Source organism: Myodes glareolus, chromosome 3, assembly GCF_982192425.1.
Source record: "Myodes glareolus chromosome 3, mMyoGla1.1, whole genome shotgun sequence".
Lineage (NCBI taxonomy): Eukaryota > Metazoa > Chordata > Mammalia > Rodentia > Cricetidae > Myodes > Myodes glareolus.
The window spans coordinates 128,486,404-128,505,804 of NC_142028.1; the positions used below are offsets into that span (position 1 = coordinate 128,486,404).

The window sequence follows — 19,401 nt, forward strand, 5'->3', positions numbered from 1 at the left end:
GAGCACCATGCTAGACTTAGCCTTCGAGTCCCATTTGGACTCCTGTGACTTCCTTTGAGCTCAGTATCCCATGTATACTACTTAGCAAGTAGATCTTCCTAGAACATTACTTTGTGAGATCAAGTCCATAGTTAAAGCTGTTATTCAAGGCCTAAGTAAGGGACTCACCCTACCATCTAGTCACCACCATAAGGCCGTTCTGTGCCAATAGCACACAATAGCAGACCAAGGTAAGTTTCTCATCTCTAAGCAGAGTGCTTCATGCACAGACACTAGCATTAATCTAGGCAGTGGAAGAGTTCTTGTTCTAATTCATTCAAAACTACTTTGAGGGTCTGAAGAGATGGCTCAGCAATAACGCTCTTCTAGAGGACCAGGGTCAAGTTCCCAGGATCCACGTGGCAGCTGAAAATGTCTGTAGCGACAGTTTAAGGGAATCCCATGCCACTTTCTGACCTTCTGTCACTGCAGGCAGGTGGTACATAGCCATGCATGCAGGCAAAACATTCACACATAAAAAACACTTAAAAAATCTTTTTGTGTGCTAGCCCCCTATCTTATAGGAAGTTGAAGCTCTTTTACAAGAAATTACTGAGATCATGATCCAGTGGCCTTTAGCCTTCCTTCTGTTTTTATTTTAGTAAACTTTGTAAATGGTTGGTGTTGGGTCTGAGGGGGGGGGGTCACGCAAAGATAAGAACACCACCAAGTCTAATAAACCAGAAGCAAACTTTATTCCAGAAACCAGATCCTAGGAAAACTAGAAGCAAACTCAAAAATAAAAAATAAAAATAAAACACCGCGGGGCACAGAAGCTTATCAGCTAGCTGAGACCACAGCCAGAGATGGTGTTTGTTAGGCTGTGGCAAAAGGCAGGTTTCTGAACCCACTTTTTATAGTAGGGGCACCAAGCATTAGGTCTGGGTAAAGGAAGTTTTACAACCTTGCCCTGACCCTTGGGTTGGTCAGCAGAGACCCTAAAGAGGGGAGTGAGTGCTAATGTCAATGGCTAACTAGGCAGCCATCATGAAATATGTTTCAGAGGAGATTGCAACGAAGGTCACTAATTGCGAGAAAACAGATATCTTTAGCAATTAGTCAGAAAGGGACTGCTAGTAATACTAGAAGGTTAATAAATTTGGATTAACTGACTCTTAGGCTGACAACTTAGAAGATAGGGGAAAGCTTTTCACACTATCTCAAGGTAAAACTCATATACTAACTGCCATACTTTACAACCTCCATTATCAGAGCTCATCAATTAAACCATTGTATTTGTCCACTGTCTCCTGGTACCTCCAGGTGTAAACTGGAGTCTTACTCCTCTCCTATGGTGGTGCCAGTTTTCCATAACGGAGACAGTGTCTAACCCAGAGGGCACATATCTCTGTCTCCTAAAGGTTAACTCAGTTCACATCTGTCGTTTATTAAGGATGGCCAGGACACTACTCTCAATTTGTAGGGAGAAGCTCTGGCCTTGTAAATAAAACAGCCAGTTGTAAAATGACCTACGCTTCCCAAGCATCTGAGAAAATAGCTTACTGTGAATGAATGATCCTTGATCTGCTGAGAAAGCTGCTGATAGTATGTTCTCATTCTCCTAGACTTATAACTTTATATTTCTTTATTTCTACATTCTTATTTTTGGAATCTACATTTTTAATTTCTTATTCCTGGACTCTTCAGTTGGGATAATTTCAGATACCGAAGAATTACAAGGAGTGCAGTTCTTCATCCGACTTCTCACCTTTACGTCCAAATTTTCTAGTGAATTTTTAAAATCCAAAATAAGATTCACAGATGATAAAATTAACCATTTTGAAAGGAAGATTTGTTGGCACTAAGCACATTTACAGCATTGCACAGGTGCTCATTTCCACCCCTCTCACTGCCCCCGCCTCCCTCCACTCGGCCTCACCACCGGCCCCAAGTCTTTGTTCCTAGCCTCATAACCCTTGACTCCATGCTCTGAGCGTCCACAGAACTTTAACTTTTTGTTGTTTTTGTTTGTTTGATTTTGATTTTTAATTTGTTTTTCGAGAAGGGTTTCTGTGTGTAACACCTCTAACTGTCCTGGAACTCACTTTGTAGACCAGGCTGGCCTTGAATTGACAGAGATCCACCTGCCCCTGCCTGGGAGTGCTGGGATTTCTGCATCACCACTGCCTGGCTAAATTTTTAAATTAATCGTGTTGTCTGTTTTTTTGTTTTGTTTTGTTTTTTAATGTTGAGACAGCTTATCACTATGTAATAGCCTTGGCTGGCCCGGAACTCAGTTTGTAGACCAAGTTGACCTCATATTCAGAGATCCACCTGTCTCTACTTCCTGGTGCTGGGGTTGACCACCAGTCTGCTTCCTTGGTCAGATTTTAATGTATACATTTTAGATAAACATGATACCCCTGTCACATGTGGTTACTTTTCTTTATTTTCAATGTCTATATCTTTTAACCCATGACAGATCAAGGGCTGGATAATTAATTACCCTGTAATAAATTTGTCTGAAATGGGCTGTCTGCTGCTGAATGCAACAACTTTAAAGTGCACAATCCGCCAAAATGGACTTACCCGCTGTGTTAGGCATTACGTGTTTTATCGTCCTGAACATCCACATTGTTTTTTTTTAAAAAAATGAGCAACAGCCAGTTTTTTACCTGAGGGTAAGAAGAAACCTAGAGAACTCTTCAGAGAGTTCGGACTGGCAAGCCAGGGTCCGCCCAGAGAGGCTATGACCTTCCCCCACTCAAGTGCGGCCCGAGAGGTGGGAGGGGGTGTGGACCGGAGTGGCGGGGTAGGCGGGCTCGCGGGCTCCCCGAAGACTCCTGATTGGCCAAGATTCCAGCCCTCGGAGCGTGGGCCAGGCCAGCGATCAGAGGCTGCCCTGAAGGGAGCGTAGGCTGCACGCCCGTGGGGGCGGGCAGTAGAGAGCCGCTTCCGGGTGAGTCGCCCCGCCCCCGCGTGGACTTGCTCTCTTAGAGAGCGGGAGAGGCCCGAGTAAGGAGTGGAACGGCGGCGGGGGAGCGGTGTCCGTGGTAGGTGAGCGGGCCCGTCCTCTGGCAAGTGGTGGTTTGGGTGGGCATCCCGGATGGCACTGTGCTTCTGACGCTCTGGCACTGCGGCGGAGGCAATCCTGGTGCACCCTCTAGAGTGGGCGGAATCTTACCGCTACACGGTCTTGCTGCGCCCAGGCTTGGGGATTCAAAAGTGGGCTCCACCCGCCTCCCTTCTCCGAGGCCGCTGGGGGTACTCACGGAGCGCGAGGTGTCTGACAGGCTGGAGAACTGGGGGGGAAACAATCTGCTCATTCAGTCAGTACAACAACCCATTGAGGTCAGTTGAAGCCCCAGTTTACTACGTGAAAAGACAAGAGGTCAAGCATATGAAAACAAGAGTTTGCCCCCAAGCCTTTTAAATCCCACTTAACTTTCCAGCTACCAGCAGTGGTCAGGTCTAGATCATAACCTCTTCCCTCCCAGTCGGCTCATCTCTGCTGGGAATATCATGTATGAACTCTGTCCTTTTAGTGTCAAAGGCCATAGTGAGAATTGAGGGCTGCTGGACTCCTGAATTTTAGGCCAGATTTCCAGCTGACCTGCTGTATGAGCTCTATTCTTCTGTCCTCCTCAGAGTTCAGTTTTACCATTGTTGGATGTGGAAGCTCCCAGCCAGAATTTTATAGCAGTCTGGGAAAGGCAACTCCAGGTGTGAAATGGCTAAACCCTGGCAGGGGAGATTAAGCAGCAGACTAGACAAGGTCTAGTTCTTTGTCTGATCCCTCCTAATACTGTGGCAGGTGGCAGCTATTCAGGTCCGACTGCCCATAGCTGCCTTTTCTGGGCCGTTTTGAGAATGCTTCAGATTTCCCAGCTTTGGACCTTCCACCTAGCTGGCCCTCCTGAGGTGTCTATTCCCCAACCCTTGCAGAGCCTGCCAGAACTAGCACTAGCTCACCTCTATCTATGCCAAGAGCACAGCCTCTGGAATCCTCCATGGGGCACAGCCTGGGAGCCCAGGCCCTGAAGCTCTTTCTCAGCCACACCTGGTGGCAGTCTCACTCCAAGGTTAGGGGACATCGCCTCCTAAGGAAGGTGAAACCTCTATGGTCTTTGAAAACAGCTGTCTTGCAGTGTCTCCATGAAGCTCCCTTGACTCTCTTCCTTCTTATCCAGCACATGCTGCTGGAGGCCCCATTCTCTCCTCAGGACTGGCTGGAATGTATATCCTTACTTGGTTGCAGTGCAGGGTCACACAGTACTGTGTGCTCACCCTAGCTTACTGTGCTGCTGGTGTCACACCTCATCGCTATCTGCTCGACTTGATAATATCAACACATTTTAGATTTTAAAAAGGGGCATCTAAAAGACCTTGCCCAAAGTTAGAGTCAACTCTGGGCTGTTTGACCCAGAAACGGTTCTTTCTGTCCACTTCGTGCAGCTTGCTAGCAGAGGGAGGCTATTTTAAATGAGGGAGAAGGTGAGCTGGGTCCCTATAGTCCTGTATTCCTGTTAGTGCATGGGATTGAAGCTGAAGTTTGCAAACTCCCTGAGTTTGGGGAAAGTGCCCTACCCTTGTTTGAGAATCTTCCAGACTCTGAAGGATATCTCAGGAAAAGTTTGATCTAGAATTGCTTCTATGAATCAGAAGCAACTCCAGGCACCTCTCCACCAGTGGACTCAAATTAAACACCTGCTGTGACAGACTGTGGAGGGCACTGGACTGAAGTCGGGAACCTCGCCCACTGTGTGAGCCAGCTTCCTTCCATCCTTCATTTCTCCTATCCAAGTGTGAAGGGTTACATAGGACTCTTCTTTTTATTTTTAATTTATACTGACATCTCTCTCAGTTTTTTTCTGGTTACAGCCAAAATAAAAACCTAAACCTGGGCAAAAGATATTACTCTTAATCTCAGTGAGTTCTTGCTGCTCTTGCAGAGGACCTGGGTTCAGTTCCTAGACTCCACATAGTAGCTCAACAACCATAAGTAATTCTAGTTCCAGGGGATCCCACAGCCCCTTCTTCTGTGAGATGTTTGATTGCACTATGTAAAGATGTGTCAGTGTGATTGGTTTAATAGAAAGCTATACAGCTAGGCCGGAGGTATAACAGGGACTTCTGGACAGAGAGAGCTCTGGGAAGAAGAGGCGGAGTCACCAGCCAGACGCAGAAGGTGCAAGATACGCAGAGTAAAAGCCGCTAGCCATGTGGCAGCAATGTTATCAGAGCTAGTGAGACAATAATCTGTAGGCCAAGCTTTTATAATTAATAACAAGTCTCCGTGTCTTTTTTGTGAGCTGGCAGCCTCAAGAAAAATCTGTCTATACCCTTCTGAACTCTGCCATCACCGCAGTGCATGATGCATATACATGCCCATAGGCAAAATACTCCTAGGCATAAAATCTTCAACATTTAAAACAATCCAAGTTGTGCTGTTCTGGCTGGGGATGTAGCTCAGTGATGGAGCACAGGGGTCCAGGAGTTCAGTCCCACAAGAAACAAACAGAAGCTGCTGTAGTGTCCCACCGCCCACACCTCTCCACTCCTCCCTCCCCCCCCATAGCTCCCACCGCCCACACCTCTCCACTCCTCCCTCCCCCCCATAGCTCCCACCGCCCACACCCCTCCACTCCTCCCTCCTTCCAGTAGCTCCCACCACCCACACCTCTCCACTTCTCCCTCCCCCCCATAGCTCCCACCACCCACACCTCTCCACTCCTCCCTCCCCCCCATAGCTCCCACCGCCCACACCCCTCCACTCCTCCCTCCTTCCAATAGCTCCCACCACCCACACCTCTCCACTTCTCCCTCCCCCCCATAGCTCCCACCGCCCACACCTCCCCCCCACCCCATAGCTCCCACCGCCCACACCTCTCCACTCCTCCCCCCATAGCTCCCACCGCCCACACCTCTTCCCCACACACACCCACCCCATAGCTCCCAGCTACCCTGAAGTAGAATTTGGAGAACCACACAGCTCCTAGGTGGCCCTCCAAGTTTTACTTTCAGGCAGACGGCCTATCAGTTGCTTGCTTAAGCTTTTACAGGCGATGAGTGAGAGCCAGGGAATGCAGGTGTGGATTCCAGAAGCCAGGCCCTGCTACAGAGATAGTTCTTGGGCAGATGAATCCAAATATGCACCTGGTTTCAAAATCTGGCTCCAATCCACAATGGCATTGAGCAAGTTCCATAACCTCTCCTAGCTTCTATTTCCTAATCACTAAACATTGAGCTAAAGGGCTACCTTCAGTGCTCTGTACCTGCTGGACTCAGTAGATCAGTGTCCGTAGAAGGAGACCAGCTGGAGCTCAGAACAAGGTCAAATTCTGGTTTTATCACTAACTGGCTATATGGTTTTGAGCAAATAATTTTACCTCTCAGCTAACTCCTGGCAGATAAGAGCCAAGTTTTGCACAAAGTGGGTAGATAGACTCGTGTGTGCTAAGTGTGACATCTCTAAGGAGGCCTCCCGTGTCCTGTGATGAGGCTGGCCCACCCAAGGGTGTGGTGATAGGATTGGTCCTGTGTGGCTCCTGATAACCCCAGCTCTACCAAGGAGGACGATGGGATAAGATGGGCCTCTGAGCTAGTTGGGAGGACTGAGAAACAAACACAGCAGGGCGCAGTGAAGGATTCCAGCTCTCTGGACTTGTTTCCTCTTCTAATTTGCTGCAGGATTTTAGGTAAGTACCTACCCCTCTGGTCCTGGACATTTCTTTTGTTTGAAGAGCCAGGGATTCAAGCCTATCAGCCTCCACTTTCTGTGGCTTTTTTTTTTTCTTAAACTTGTCGGCTTAGTAGCCAGAGGGTATCTCCAAAAGGAAACGTCTAAAATGGACTAGCTGTCCAACCCTTCATCCCACTACCCTCTTCCTGCTTCGTCCCTGTCTCCGTTGTCCCCTGGGTCGGAGCTCAGGCCAGTACCCTATTTGCTGCTCAGAATGCTCGTCCCTGTCTGAATTCCTCCACCTCTGTCACGTGGCCCCTGTTAGATCCCTGAGTATTCAGATCAGTCCACAGTAATCCTCACTCACCTTGCCCCCGCCAGATTCACACATCCTGCAGAAGAGACCCCAAGCCCTGTCTGCTACAAGCTCTCCTGCCCTCCTCTTTGGGTCCCAGGATCATGTAGGCCTGGGCTGCCTGGCTCTGCAATGCACTTAGGAGCCCTGCCACCCAGGATTAGCCATGACTTCGAAAAGGCACGTGTGAGGGGGCTGGCACACAGTAGGTGCTCCTGAAACAATGTGGCACCCAGGCTTCCCTCAGGTGTATATCACTTTTGAGGCATGCAGTTTTGTCTTGTGCTCGGTGTGATGAAATATTTGCTCTGTGCTAGAGTCCATGTGTGGGGAGAACGTGGTGTGGGAGGGAGGACTGAATTCATCACAGCCCCTGCCCTGTAGAAGCTCTGTTAACTAGGGCAAGATAAGCCAGTGCCACAAAGAACTGTTCCATAAGAGGCATTGTGAAGTGGGCAAGAAGGAAGCCACGGCGGGAGAGGGAGAGGCTGTGCAGAGTGTTGGCCTAGGGAGAGAGGAGCGCACCATCACAAAACAAGCAGTTGGACTGGTGGAGCGCTTGCCTGGTGTTCACAGAGTCTGAGAATCACATCTCCTAGGCCTTGAGGGTTAGATGCAGGAGGATCAGTTGTTTGTAAGAGCTCTTTAGAGGACACTGTACAGGGGAGGTATATGTGTGTCCCTCTGTCCAGTCATGCACGTAGTACTTGATCTTGGAACACATTGTGCCTCGTGCCACAGTCCATGTGCCAAGGCATTAACAGTACTTTGCACTGCCAGCAGAATTCCAGGGCATTTTTCTTTTTGCTTATCTAAAATACTTGCCAATCAAGTTTGAGGCCAGCCTGAATTACATAGTGAAACCCTACCTCAAAATCAACACAAAATACTAAGGCTGGGGCTGTAACTTAGTAATTGAATCCTTGCGTCCCATATGCAAAGCCCCTGAGTTTGATCCATGGCACCACATTAAAAAAAAAAAAAAAAAGTTCCCAAAACAAAAAAAGCCGGGTGGTGGCGTATGCCTTTAATCCCAGCACTCAGGAGGCAGAAGCAGGTGGATCTTTGTGAATTTGAGGCCAGCTGGTCTACAAGAGCTAGTTAGTTAGTTCCAGGACAGGCTCCAAAGCTACAGAAACAAGTCTGAAAAAACAAACAAACAAAAAACAACAAAAAAGTTAACCTCTCAATCTGCCTTAATCATGGGTGTTTTTTATGGATTAAATGAAGTTTAAATGTTGCAATGAACAGTACTTCTCAAAATATGTACAAGGAAGAATCCATTCTGTTTCTCTTTTATTTCTAATCTTCAGATTTTTTACTAAGATACAATTTAAAGTTGCTAGAAATTTTTTATTTAATTTTGTATGTGCATTAGTGTTTTGTCTATGTTCATGTTTGTGTGTAGGTGTCAGTTCCTCTGGAACTGGGGTTACAGACAGTTGTGAACTGAGATGTGGGTGCTGGGGAATTGAACCCAGGTCTTCTGGAAGAGCAGCCAATGCTCTTAACCATGCGCTATCTCTCAGCCCCTGAAAACTGGTTTGCTATCATTAGGTTGAAATTTCTCTGAAACTTCTACAGGATTCCCTGCCTTACCTTGTTCTGGAGGGGCAGCAGTTGGTAAAACCATACTATAAGATGCAGAGGCTGGAGAGAGGGGAGGCAGAAACCTGAAAGAACTGTCCTCCGAATGTTACCCTGGCACAGCCATGTCTTATGCTTCCTGTTGATCCCCACAGAGCTGAGTCGGCAGCAGACACCCCGGAGCCTAGAGTCCGTCTAGCAGACTGCCCTGTGCCCCCGGCCCACACCATGCATCACCAGTCCGTACTGCACAGCGGCTACTTCCACCCACTGCTGCGGACCTGGCAGGCCTCTGCCTCCACCATCAGTGCCTCCAGCCTCATCTATCCCATCTTTGTCACGTGAGTCCCCAGCAGTGTGCCAGACCTGGAGCAGGCAGTCCTGTTGGAAGGAGGAAGCCCACTTTAGTGGGCTCTCGGTGAAACAAAAGACTTTCAAGAGGCCTGTGAGGTTGAGGACTATGCTCTTTGGAATCATACAAGCTCTGAAAAGAACTTAGTCACTCCAGTTGTAAAGTCAAGATCACCCTTGCCATTCCAGAGCTTTGGTGGTTAAAAGAGGAGGAGGAAGTATCTGAATCAAATGCTATGTGTGCATTAAGGGACCATTGTTAAAAACTGTCAAGCAGTTAGAATTGTTAGCAACCACAGAAGATATTTATGGAGTGCTTACTGCATAGCAGGTACTGTGCTAGGCGTCTGCAGTCCTGGCCTCTTCACAAGGAAGAAAAAGGCATCCTTATGCGTCTCAACTCTGGAGGGCAGGGATTGTTGCCTGGCTCACTGCTCTTATCAGTACCTAGAACACTACCTAGCACATGAGAACTGTTGGGTAAATCCACACAGGATCCAGGTGAAGAGCTAAAGGAGATGCTACGTCTTGGCTCAGATCCCTTAGAACGTACCTAGGCTAAGACACAAGGACCCTCTGAACTCGGAGTTTAAGTCTTTCAGTGCTTTTGCTCTTACTGCCACGCTATTATTGTTCCTGTTACTATTTTAGGCCTGGGTTTGGCCAGGCAGGGGGATCAGACATCCCACCTCCTCCCTCCATCTCTGCTCCTTCATCCTCTCCCAGCTCCCCATCCATCCTTGTCACACAACCAGTAATCCGTAACCCTCTCCAACTCTTGTAGGGATATTCCTGATGATGTCCAGCCTATTGCCAGCCTCCCAGGAGTGGCCAGGTAGGGGTTATGGTGGGTGGCGGGGATGGTGGAAGGAGAGATTTCACAGGTGCAGGTGCCAGGAAGTAGAAGCACACTTTACAGGTAGCAGATATGGAAAGACACTGGAAAGAAGGATTTTGTGGAGAGTAAATTGTTAGCTAGTATGGAAGCAACCTCATAAAGTGACAAGCATCCCACCATCAGAGACATTGTGGCAGAGGCTGTTGTAGGCAGGAACTGAGCTTGAGATGGGACTTGAGTAAAAGGCACGGAGTCTGCCACAGCTAACTGCATAGCTCTGCTGTTTGTGACCCAGTTTGCCCGTCTCTCTGGTGGGTATGTTACTACCTGGTCCTGGACTGTGGGGCTTGCACTCTCCTGGTGCCCTACACAGCTTGGCTCTGCACTGAGGACTTCTCACATGCTAGCAAGTGTGTTTCCACAGAGCTAACAGAAAGGTGCGGAGGCCTGGGCAGGAGACCTGCTCCCCCAGGGCTTCGGCTTCCTTGGCCTTCCCCAGGTACGGCGTAAACCAGCTAGAGGACATGCTGAGACCTTTGGTGGAAGCAGGCCTGCGCGCTGTCCTGATCTTCGGTGTCCCCAGCAGAGTTCCCAAGGTGAAAACTGGAAGAGTGAGGGAGGGGAGGTGAGGACTGGGTGCGCCTGGGCTGGTAAAGAGCTCGCCGCTCCAGCTTGAGGACCTCAGTTCAGTCCCAAGACCCATGTTTGTTCTCCTATGCTGAGGAGGTAGAGACATGGGGCTCCCGGGGGTTTGCGGGACAGCCAGTCTGCCTGATTGGGGACCTGTGGCATGGTGGTGCACACCTTTAATCCCAGCATGAGATTGATACGACAGGCAGCCTCTCTCTCAGTTCAGAGCCAGCATGGTCTATACAGCTAGTTCTAGGCCAGCCAGAACTGCATGGTGAGTGAGACCCTGCTTCCAAAACAAAAAAATTAAACTGAAGTGGAGAGTGATTGAGGAAGACACCCAGTTTTGGCCTGTGGTCTCCGCATGTGGACACACACATGCACATACACATATAAGAAGGAAGGAAAGACGAAGCCCGAGGGAGGTAGGACTGGAGCGCTATGCTCACTGTGGCCTTGCTCTGCTCTGGGCAGGCTTTGGGGGCCATAGCATTGCTGTATTCTTTGCCTTTGACCCCAGGTCAGGAAGCTTATGAGTAGGACTGTGACAGCTTTACTGGGTGGTTCTGCTGTGCTCCGTAAATGGGGCCAGTCCAGCGCCTCTCTCCAGTCTTCAGTGGGATGACAGCGGGCTACCTTCTGAAAACGTGTGTAATAGACGTACCACCTTGTCCTTCCCCTGGCTCCAGGATGAACAGGGCTCTGCAGCTGACTCTGAGGACTCCCCAACTGTTGAGGCCATCCGCTTGTTGAGGAAGACCTTCCCTGACCTCCTAGTGGCCTGTGATGTCTGCCTGTGCCCCTACACCTCCCATGGTCACTGTGGTGAGCTCCTGCATACAGACCTTGTTGTCTCAGCCCAGCTGTCCCCCAGGGTGGGGACAGACAAGGGCCAAGGTGCACTCCCAATCCACCATCTTGTCTCCCAGGCCTCCTGAGTGAGAAAGGAGCATTCCTAGCTGAGGAAAGCCGACAGCGGTTGGCAGAGGTAGCACTGGCCTATGCCAAGGCAGGTGAGTGAGTGCCCTAGTAGCAGAGACGGGGAGTTGGCATGTGGGCAAGAAAGATCCAGAATTCTGAAGGTCACCCTCTGTCCCTCAGGATGTCAGGTTGTAGCTCCATCAGACATGATGGACGGACGTGTCGAAGCCATCAAGACTGCCCTGCTAAAACATGGACTTGGCAACAGGGTATGACCTAAGGGCAGGGAGGGGAGTGAGGATGGGTGGAAGGAGAGGGCCTGGGCTAGCCCTCGGAATATGGCTTAGTCAGTAAAACACTTGCTTGCAAGTGTGAGGACCTGAGTTCGGATTTTCTAACCTATGTAAAAAGCAGGCATGGTGGTGTATGTGTATAATCCCAGTGATGGTGAGGTGGAGCTTGCTGGCCAGCTAGCCTACTACCCTTGGTAAAGTTGTAGGCCAGTGAGAGATCCTATCTCAGAAACCGTAGACAGCACCTAAGGAATGCTGCCGTTGTTGTCTGTGCTCCGCATGCATGTGCATGCACACGTACCCACACGCAAACCAGTACATACAGTGCATCTCAGAATTGAGAGCGATGCTGGGTGAGGCCTTTGGGTTCCACCTCAGCCTCAGAAATCAAGGCCTAGTGTTCAGAGACTAGATTATAGGTCCTTTGATTCCTGCCTGAGGGCCTTCCCTTGTTTCACCCCTGGGATTTGGGAAGGGCTGACTCAGCCTCGACTCCATTGTCTTCTCTCTAGGTCTCTGTGATGAGCTACAGTGCCAAATTTGCCTCCTGCTTCTATGGCCCTTTCCGGTGAGTGGCGTCAACAGTGGTATATTAAATTCCTGGCCCAGTCTCCTGACGCTGGATCCCAGCATTGTGATATTCTTTGCAGGGATGCAGCTCAGTCGAGCCCAGCTTTTGGGGACCGCCGCTGTTATCAGCTGCCTCCTGGAGCCCGTGGCCTGGCCCTCCGTGCAGTCGTTAGTGATCTGAACTTAAGCCCCATACCCACCTGTCCTGTCCTGTCCTGTCCTGTCCCGTCCCTGTCTCAGGCGCTACCCACACCTGGTCCTTATCCCTAGGCCCGGGACATTCGGGAAGGAGCTGACATGCTCATGGTGAAGCCGGGATTGCCCTACCTAGATGTGGTGCGGGAGGTGAAGGACAAGGTAAGGACAATGTAGGGTGGGAGAGGTTGTCCCCTATAGTGGACCCTAAATCCGGGATGGGGGGCGCTCTAGAATCAATCTCTGAGCCAAAAACAGGAGCCCTCTCCCACCCCTGCTTCGGTACTGCCATGGCTCAGCTGTGGACGGGCCCTCAGGGCAGTGATTATTCAGACTGGGCAGGAAGGAAGGGACAGTCACTTGAATCCATTTGCCATTCTCTGCAGCATCCCGAGCTCCCCCTCGCGGTATACCAGGTGTCAGGAGAGTTTGCCATGTTGTGGCACGGAGCTCAGGCTGGGGCCTTTGATCTCAGGACTGCTGTACTGGAGTCTGTGACTGCCTTCCGCAGGGCTGGTAAGCAGGGGTGGGGTTTGTGTCACAGGGCCTGATGGGCACTCTGCCCATGTAAGAAAGCAAAAGTCTTGAGAAGCTTGGATTCTTTGCCCAGAAGTTCGGATCACTGGGCACAAATAAAGAAGAGTATGAGGAAGGGCAGAAAAATGTGCAGTGATGACAGAAATAGGACCGCCATACAGCTTCCTGGTTGTGAGAGCTTGGGCAAGCCGCTTTGTCAGTCTTGGGGTCCTTGTCCATAGGCTGGGATAAGATACCTGGGACGTACTGTCCTGAGGAGTGCCTGAGATAATATGCAGTGTATACTCTGACTACCCTGTACAGCAGACACCTGTTATCCCCACTTACCAGAAAGGTCCATAGAAAAAAAGCAGATTGAGGGCTGGAGAGATGGCTCAGTGGTTAAGAGCATTGCCTGCTCTTCCAAAGGTCCTGAGTTCAATTCCTAGCAACCACATGGTGGCTCACAACCATCTGTAATGAGGTCTGGTGCCCTCTTCTAGGCCAAGAGACACTTAAGGTCATGTTCAACTTCCTTAGCAATCAGGGAAATGCAAATCAGAACAACTTTAAGATACCACCTTACACCATCTTAACACCTGTCAGAATGGCTAAAAAAAAAAGAAAAGAAAAGAAAAAAGCAAATTGAAACCCAGCGGTGGTGGCACACGCCATTAATCCCAGCACTCAGGAGGCAGAGGCCTGCCTGGTCTACAAGAGCTAGTTCCAGGACAGACTCCACCAAAGATACGGAGAAACCTTGTCTCAAAAAAAAAAAAAAAATTGGGAACTGAGGCTCATCACTGAAACCCATGAGGAGATAGTTAGGTCAGCCCTGGCTGGATCTCAGTGACATGGCAGGAGGAAAAAGAACCTCAGCTAGAAATAAATGAATAAATGTCTGTAATCTGGGCCTCAATGTCCCCAGACCAGCTAGGACATTCAGGCTTGTGCTTGCCTGCACATATCACACATCAGCAAATCGGACCCCAGAACAAGAGAATGACTTGTTGAGTGTTTGGAGCTGCCTGCAGCCAGGTTCAGTCTTGGGCTGTGACACCATGCTGTGCCTCTCCATGGTGGCCTTTCCCTGCCTGGCCCTCCTCTCCCAAGTGTGCTAATGTCATAACCCTCTCATTTTTGTTTTCTGTATAGGTGCCGACATTATCATCACCTACTTTGCACCGCAGTTGTTGAAGTGGCTAAAGGAAGAGTGATGGAGAGCATAGGATTTGATCTGGACAGAGCTGCTTGGGCCTCGAATGAAACCAAAGTAAAGGCCACTGCTGAACTGTGCCTGTGCCGTCTTCCTGCCTGTGCTGTTGGCGGGTGTAGCACCATGGGTGGCCCTGCCAACGTGCTGAGCTCCCACTCTCTTTCCCATCTCCCTGCTTCTGAGGTGTGGCTTCAGCTTGGCAGGAGCCAGAAGCCCTAGGCACAGGCCTTGGGATTTGTGACGAGAGGGGAGCAGCTGGATCTTGAACCTCAAAGAAGACTTATGCATTAGTGAGGATCAAATCCTAGAAGCAGAGGGAGTTCCTGGTTGCAGGAGATGCAACCAACACACGAGCACATGTGCGCGTGCACACGTGTGCACACACACACACACACACATACACGACAGTTTCTGAGAACTGCCCAGGGCTATCTGGACGCAGCAGGACACACAGTAGCTTGTCTCTAGTCAGAGAAAGGGGAGTCAGATAAGATATAACAAAGCAGTTTTGAAGTGATATTTGCTTAGAAGGCAAGGGTCAAGACATAGAAGCTGCCCCTCAGCTGAGACCTCAGAGACCCCTTTGCGGGGAGTTTTACAGGACTGGAGGACAGTCCAGGAGGAAGGTGGATAACAGGCTGGAGCTTGGAGCGATTGCTTACCACACCTGGCAGGGACTTTAGATTTTATTTGGCATCTAATGACAGCCTTCTTAAAGATGTTGAGGTGGTTTGGTTTGGTTTGATTTGCTCCACTAAGGACTGAATGCTCACCTCTGCCCCTGAGCTATCCTTCTAGCCCTTCAAGAGAGAGTCTGAAGAGCTAGGAAGTAATGGCACTCAGAAGCAGAGGCAAGCTGATCTCTGAGTTCAAGGCCAGCCTGGTTTACAGAGCAAGTTCCAGGATAGGCTCCAAAGCTACAGAGAAACCTGTCTCGAAAAAACAGGGAAAGAGAGAGAGAGAATCTGGAAAGAGGACTAGAGATTTTGGTGGAAGGGAGTAAGGGTGTCTTTGTGGCAACTTAAGCACCGGCTGCTATCAGTTCATCTGACATGTGACATACACACTGCCACTAATGAAAGTTAGGGCTAGTTTGCAGCTCACCTGACTTCAGAGTCCTCACTAGCACCAAAGCAAGTTCAGTTCAGACTCAAAAGTGAAATGAAATCCATTTTTAAAATGTAGAATTACTGGGTTATAAACTGGCAGCTTCTGAAGTCAGGCTGGTCCTAACTCTTGGTAACTTTCATTTAGAGCTGTGACTGACCTATAAGAACTGATCTTCCTGTTTCTCACCCTGTGAAAGGTAGCCTCTAAAATCAGATTTTTAAAATTGTTTTTATTGAGCTATGTATTTTTCTCCACTTCTCTCCCCACACTCCCAATTTACTCGGGACATCTTGTCTTTTTCTACTTCCCATGTAGATTAGATCCATGTATGTCTCTCATTGGGTCCTCTTTGTTGTCTAGGTTCTCTGCAAAATCAGATCTTAAGAGTCCTAAACATTCCCTTTCTGGGAGCCTGAGCCTAGATCACTAGTTTGAGACACACCATCATTGAGCCAAAAGTATACCAGACTAGAAATGAACTGTCTTATCTCCTAGGCATGTTCCACCACCTCTGAGCTCTTCTCCAGGTAAAATGGTTCATGTGTTAGGGATGGCTTTCCTAGGCCATCCCAGAGCCATTGTCACCAAGTCAGTGCAGAAAGCCAGAAGATGTGCTGCCCTTCAGGTGCAACATGTTAACTGATTTATCCAGGAACTTATTGTAGACACTGAGCAGACACAATGTGAAGTGTGAAGGTCCCCAGGCCCTGACCTTTGAAGGGTCAGAAAACAGTTCCCTGAAGGACCAATATTTGGATGAACAACTGAGACAGAATTGGGCAAGAGTGTTCTAGGGAAAGAACTGTTGTGCAAAGTTCCTGGGACCCAAAGCTAAATGAGCACAGGACGAGTGGCTGGCATGCCAGGAAAGATACAAGCAGGTGACCTCCAGAGTGGAGTTTCAGGCCAAACCACACGGGTTCAAGGTCACATTTCCCTAACTCTATTCCAAGGATGTTGGCAGAATGACCATATTGCATTTTCTCTTAACACCATGACATGGTACAGATGAGATGTTTGGATTGTGTGGGCTAAGTGACCATAGATGTATTTAGGAGGTAAATTGGGCATGAGAGATGAACTTACTTGTCTAGATGGCAGGTGGGCCATTTAGTGGAGAAAACAGGTTCAAGGTAAGTTTAGCTTGGGATTCTTATATAATTCTTAAATAAGTAGCTCCTCCGGGGCTACGTATACTTGTGACAGAACTGGGTAAGACCACAGCTACAAAGAAACCTAGATGTGGCATTCTGATCTGACTCCAAAGTCTCTGCTTTCAACCACTTCTTGACACCTTCCAGTAAGCAGTATGGCTGGTGCATGTGTGTGGTCAACTTTGGCATGGCAGGAAGGCCCAGGAGCCCATTTTCCTTCAGGTGTCAGTCTGAGTGGTGCCCCCTGGAGTCTTGTCACCTAAAGTGTCCACTTGGTGGCAGCCATCTACATCTTTAGAAAGCAATCATGGGCATCTAGGAGGTTAGGGTAGGAGGGGCAATTGTGCCTATGAAGTTAGCAGGATGATTGCCAGGACTTCTAGACAAGTCCCAGCAGCAGGGGAAGGTCGTTTTTTAAAATCATGAAGGACCTGAAAGTCATCTGGAAAGGTTGATGTCTTCCTATGGCTCTGCACCTGTCTTTCACAGTCTGGTGAGGCATGTTATCAGCCTTCCAGATCTGCTGGGTGCTAGGCAGAAGACTTGGTTTTTTGTTCTCAAATGGGCCAGTTTAGACTGTAGCTTGTCTGTTTGACGGGCATTTTAATCAGCTACTTAATTCCCCAGAGAGGAGACCATGGGTTTCCAGCCCTTGTCCCACATGGACTACCAGCCACACAGGAAGGGCCTGTGATTTATGGCGGACCAGATTCTGGTGGGCTTGATTGCAGGCTAAAACAGTTAAATAGAAAAAGCTGCTCAACTGGTTTTCACACCAAGATCTTGATAAGGCCAGATGTGTCCTTGGGTCAAAGACTTACTCTTGGCCTTGTGTAGACTTTATTGCTGTAGATAAGCCTTCCGAGTAAACAATGTGAACCCTGTAACCCTAAAAGGATCCCTAAGATTTGTAATCTCAGAGAAAGAACCATTCTGTCCCTTCCCTGCCAGAAGAGCTGTGGTTGCTCTGCTTGGTCACATGCCTGCCATTTGGTTCACTCACTATGAACTACGAGGGCCAACACAGTTAGTTGAGCTGCCCCATGAAAGGCTGGCAAGGCCCTGACCCTTGTACCAATGATCCTCTGGTGTCACTTCCTCAAACCTGATCCAACAATCTGTCAAAACGTACCCTCTGTATTTGAATTAGTGAACAGAACAAAAGCCAAAATAGTAAGTTTAAAGGTTTACTTCTTGGAAGTGGTGAGATGACTCAACAGATCTAAATGCTTGTCTTGCAAGCCTGACCTGAATTCAATCCATAGCACCCACTGAAAAGAGAGAATTAACTTCCAAAACATGTCTCTTGACTACCACATGCCCACTTTGGTATTCGTGTGTGTGTGCGAGAGTTAATATAATTCTGTAAGCACACTGGGACTGGTTTGTCAGTTTGTGCAGGCAGGGGGATTGATCTCAGCTTCTGTTTCGTTCTGCTACATTACATTTTTCATCTCTTAAGTGTGGTAGCACATTCTTATAAACCCAGCATTGGACACCTGGGGCAGGAGGATTGTGAGTTCAAGGCTATCCCATGCAACATAACTCACAAATCACATGCATGAGCACCAAAGGGGTGGGGAGCATTGAGGTGTCATAAATCCTTTTTTTTTTTTAACACTGAAAGGTAGATACTTTTGAGAAGGCAAAACAAGAGACCTGTAGTTACTAATACAGCCGCTTCAGAAACTACTGAAAGGAGGCATACTTAACAAGGGTATCCTGATTGCCACACCTAAGTACTTATCAAAAGTATTTACTGGTGTTCTCTGAGACACACTTAGTAGGTTCACATGTGCCTGCTGTCTTCAGCTACTTAGATGGGAGGATCATAAGCCAATGTTGGAGATCAACCCAAGAGAAAATTGTTCATAACACTTTCTAATATGTGTGATCATCCCAGACGAACTAACCCAGTGCCATCAGCATTGAGGTGTATTCCATTTTGATTATGGAATGTTACAGTTCTGAAAAGGAACAGTGTGATGCGGATTAATAAAACTTAGAAGCAAAGGAAGATACAAGAATGTGCCTGCCATGCTGTTCCATTTACACAGCTCACAAACAAGTGAGATTACAATTAAAAACACAACTGGTCAGTGGTGACGCTTGCCTTTAATCCCAGGACTCGGGAGGCAGAGGCAGGTGAATCCCTGTGAGTTTGAGGTCATCCTGGTCTACAAGAGCTAGTTCCAGGACAGATAGTACTGTTACACAGGGAAACCCTGTCTCGAAAAACCAGAAGCCCAGATCAGAGGTAAGAAGAGCACTTCCCTGGTTCTGGTTCAGTTCCAGTGCCACGCACATAAAGAAGTGGGTCAGGCTTGGATCTCAGCATTTAGGATTGCTGTGGATGAAATAGGGCAACAACATAGTTCTGTGCTACTGTGTGAGATCCTATCTCAAAAGGGGGCAAGGTGGAAGTTTTTGCTCTCACTTGAGAGATAAGCAAGTGAAAGAAGACCTGCTCATGGCATCTAGATTGGAGGGGGGGTGTCTGGGTAGGGTATACATACTGTTAAAATTCAAAAACATACTTTAAAAAAATGTGGTTTTACTATGTAGCCCTGGCTGTCCTGGAATTTGTTCTGTAAACCAAGCTGGCCTCAAACAGATACCAGTCTGCCCTCTGCCTCTGAGTACTAGGATTAAAGGCATATATACTTTTTCCTGTGTGTTTTGACTGAAACTTTAAAAAGTAAATGAAAATTAAAAGTAATAAGAGATGTGTGCCTGTCAGGTGTGCCCTTGCCTGCGTTTCCTTAGTCTTCAACAGGAGCTCTCATGGAGGGAAATGTTTCATCTAAGAAACTTGATTTCCCAACAAGAAAACAGCCCGAGCTAGCATTCACATAGTAACAAGCCAGAGGACATAGAATGAACTAACAAAAGGCTGAAACTGTCAGGGGAGTTTTGTAATTTAGCTATGGGATGAGAACATATTCATTAAATCATATCCATGTACTATTTGTCTGTTTGAAGGGATCCTTTGGCTTGACACTTG

The 19,401-nt window shown here is 48.4% G+C and overlaps 1 protein-coding gene and 1 long non-coding RNA gene across 4 annotated transcripts; one reads left to right on the forward strand and one right to left on the reverse strand.

Moving 5' to 3' along the window:
• Positions 1-710: 710 nt before the first annotated feature.
• LOC125416260 (uncharacterized) lies at positions 711-6,364 on the reverse strand. The gene is made up of 2 exons (XR_007236829.3): positions 6,255-6,364; positions 711-3,281 (listed from the first exon to the last, which is right to left on the reverse strand). It is a non-coding gene; the product is annotated as an uncharacterized LOC125416260 (long non-coding RNA).
• Positions 2,877-14,213, forward strand: Alad (aminolevulinate dehydratase). Of its 3 annotated transcripts, none has more exons than XM_048459155.2 (12): positions 2,877-3,032; positions 8,759-8,944; positions 9,739-9,789; positions 10,292-10,388; positions 11,112-11,247; positions 11,352-11,435; positions 11,524-11,612; positions 12,149-12,204; positions 12,287-12,374; positions 12,477-12,563; positions 12,788-12,917; positions 14,073-14,213. In XM_048459155.2, exons 2-12 carry the CDS (start codon positions 8,832-8,834, stop codon positions 14,132-14,134), a joined length of 993 nt encoding a protein of 330 aa, XP_048315112.2. In that variant the 5' UTR covers positions 2,877-3,032; positions 8,759-8,831; the 3' UTR covers positions 14,135-14,213. The 3 variants fall into 3 exon arrangements, with proteins under 3 accessions (XP_048315112.2, XP_085542225.1, XP_048315113.2); XM_085686099.2 differs by having other exon boundaries at positions 3,015-3,036; XM_048459156.3 differs by lacking the exon at positions 2,877-3,032 and adding an exon at positions 6,460-6,677.
• The last annotated feature ends 5,188 nt before the right edge of the window (positions 14,214-19,401 follow it).

Excerpts from the sequence above, each read along its gene's own strand:
- Alad (XM_048459155.2), top strand. The coding sequence starts at position 8,832 with ATGCATCACCAGTCCGTACTGCACAGCGGCTACTTCCACCCACTGCTG. Across the intron at positions 11,436-11,523 it reads ACTGGCCTATGCCAAGGCAG|GATGTCAGGTTGTAGCTCCA; the intron begins GTGAGTGAGTGC and ends TCTGTCCCTCAG. Across the intron at positions 12,205-12,286 it reads TGCTTCTATGGCCCTTTCCG|GGATGCAGCTCAGTCGAGCC; the intron begins GTGAGTGGCGTC and ends TATTCTTTGCAG.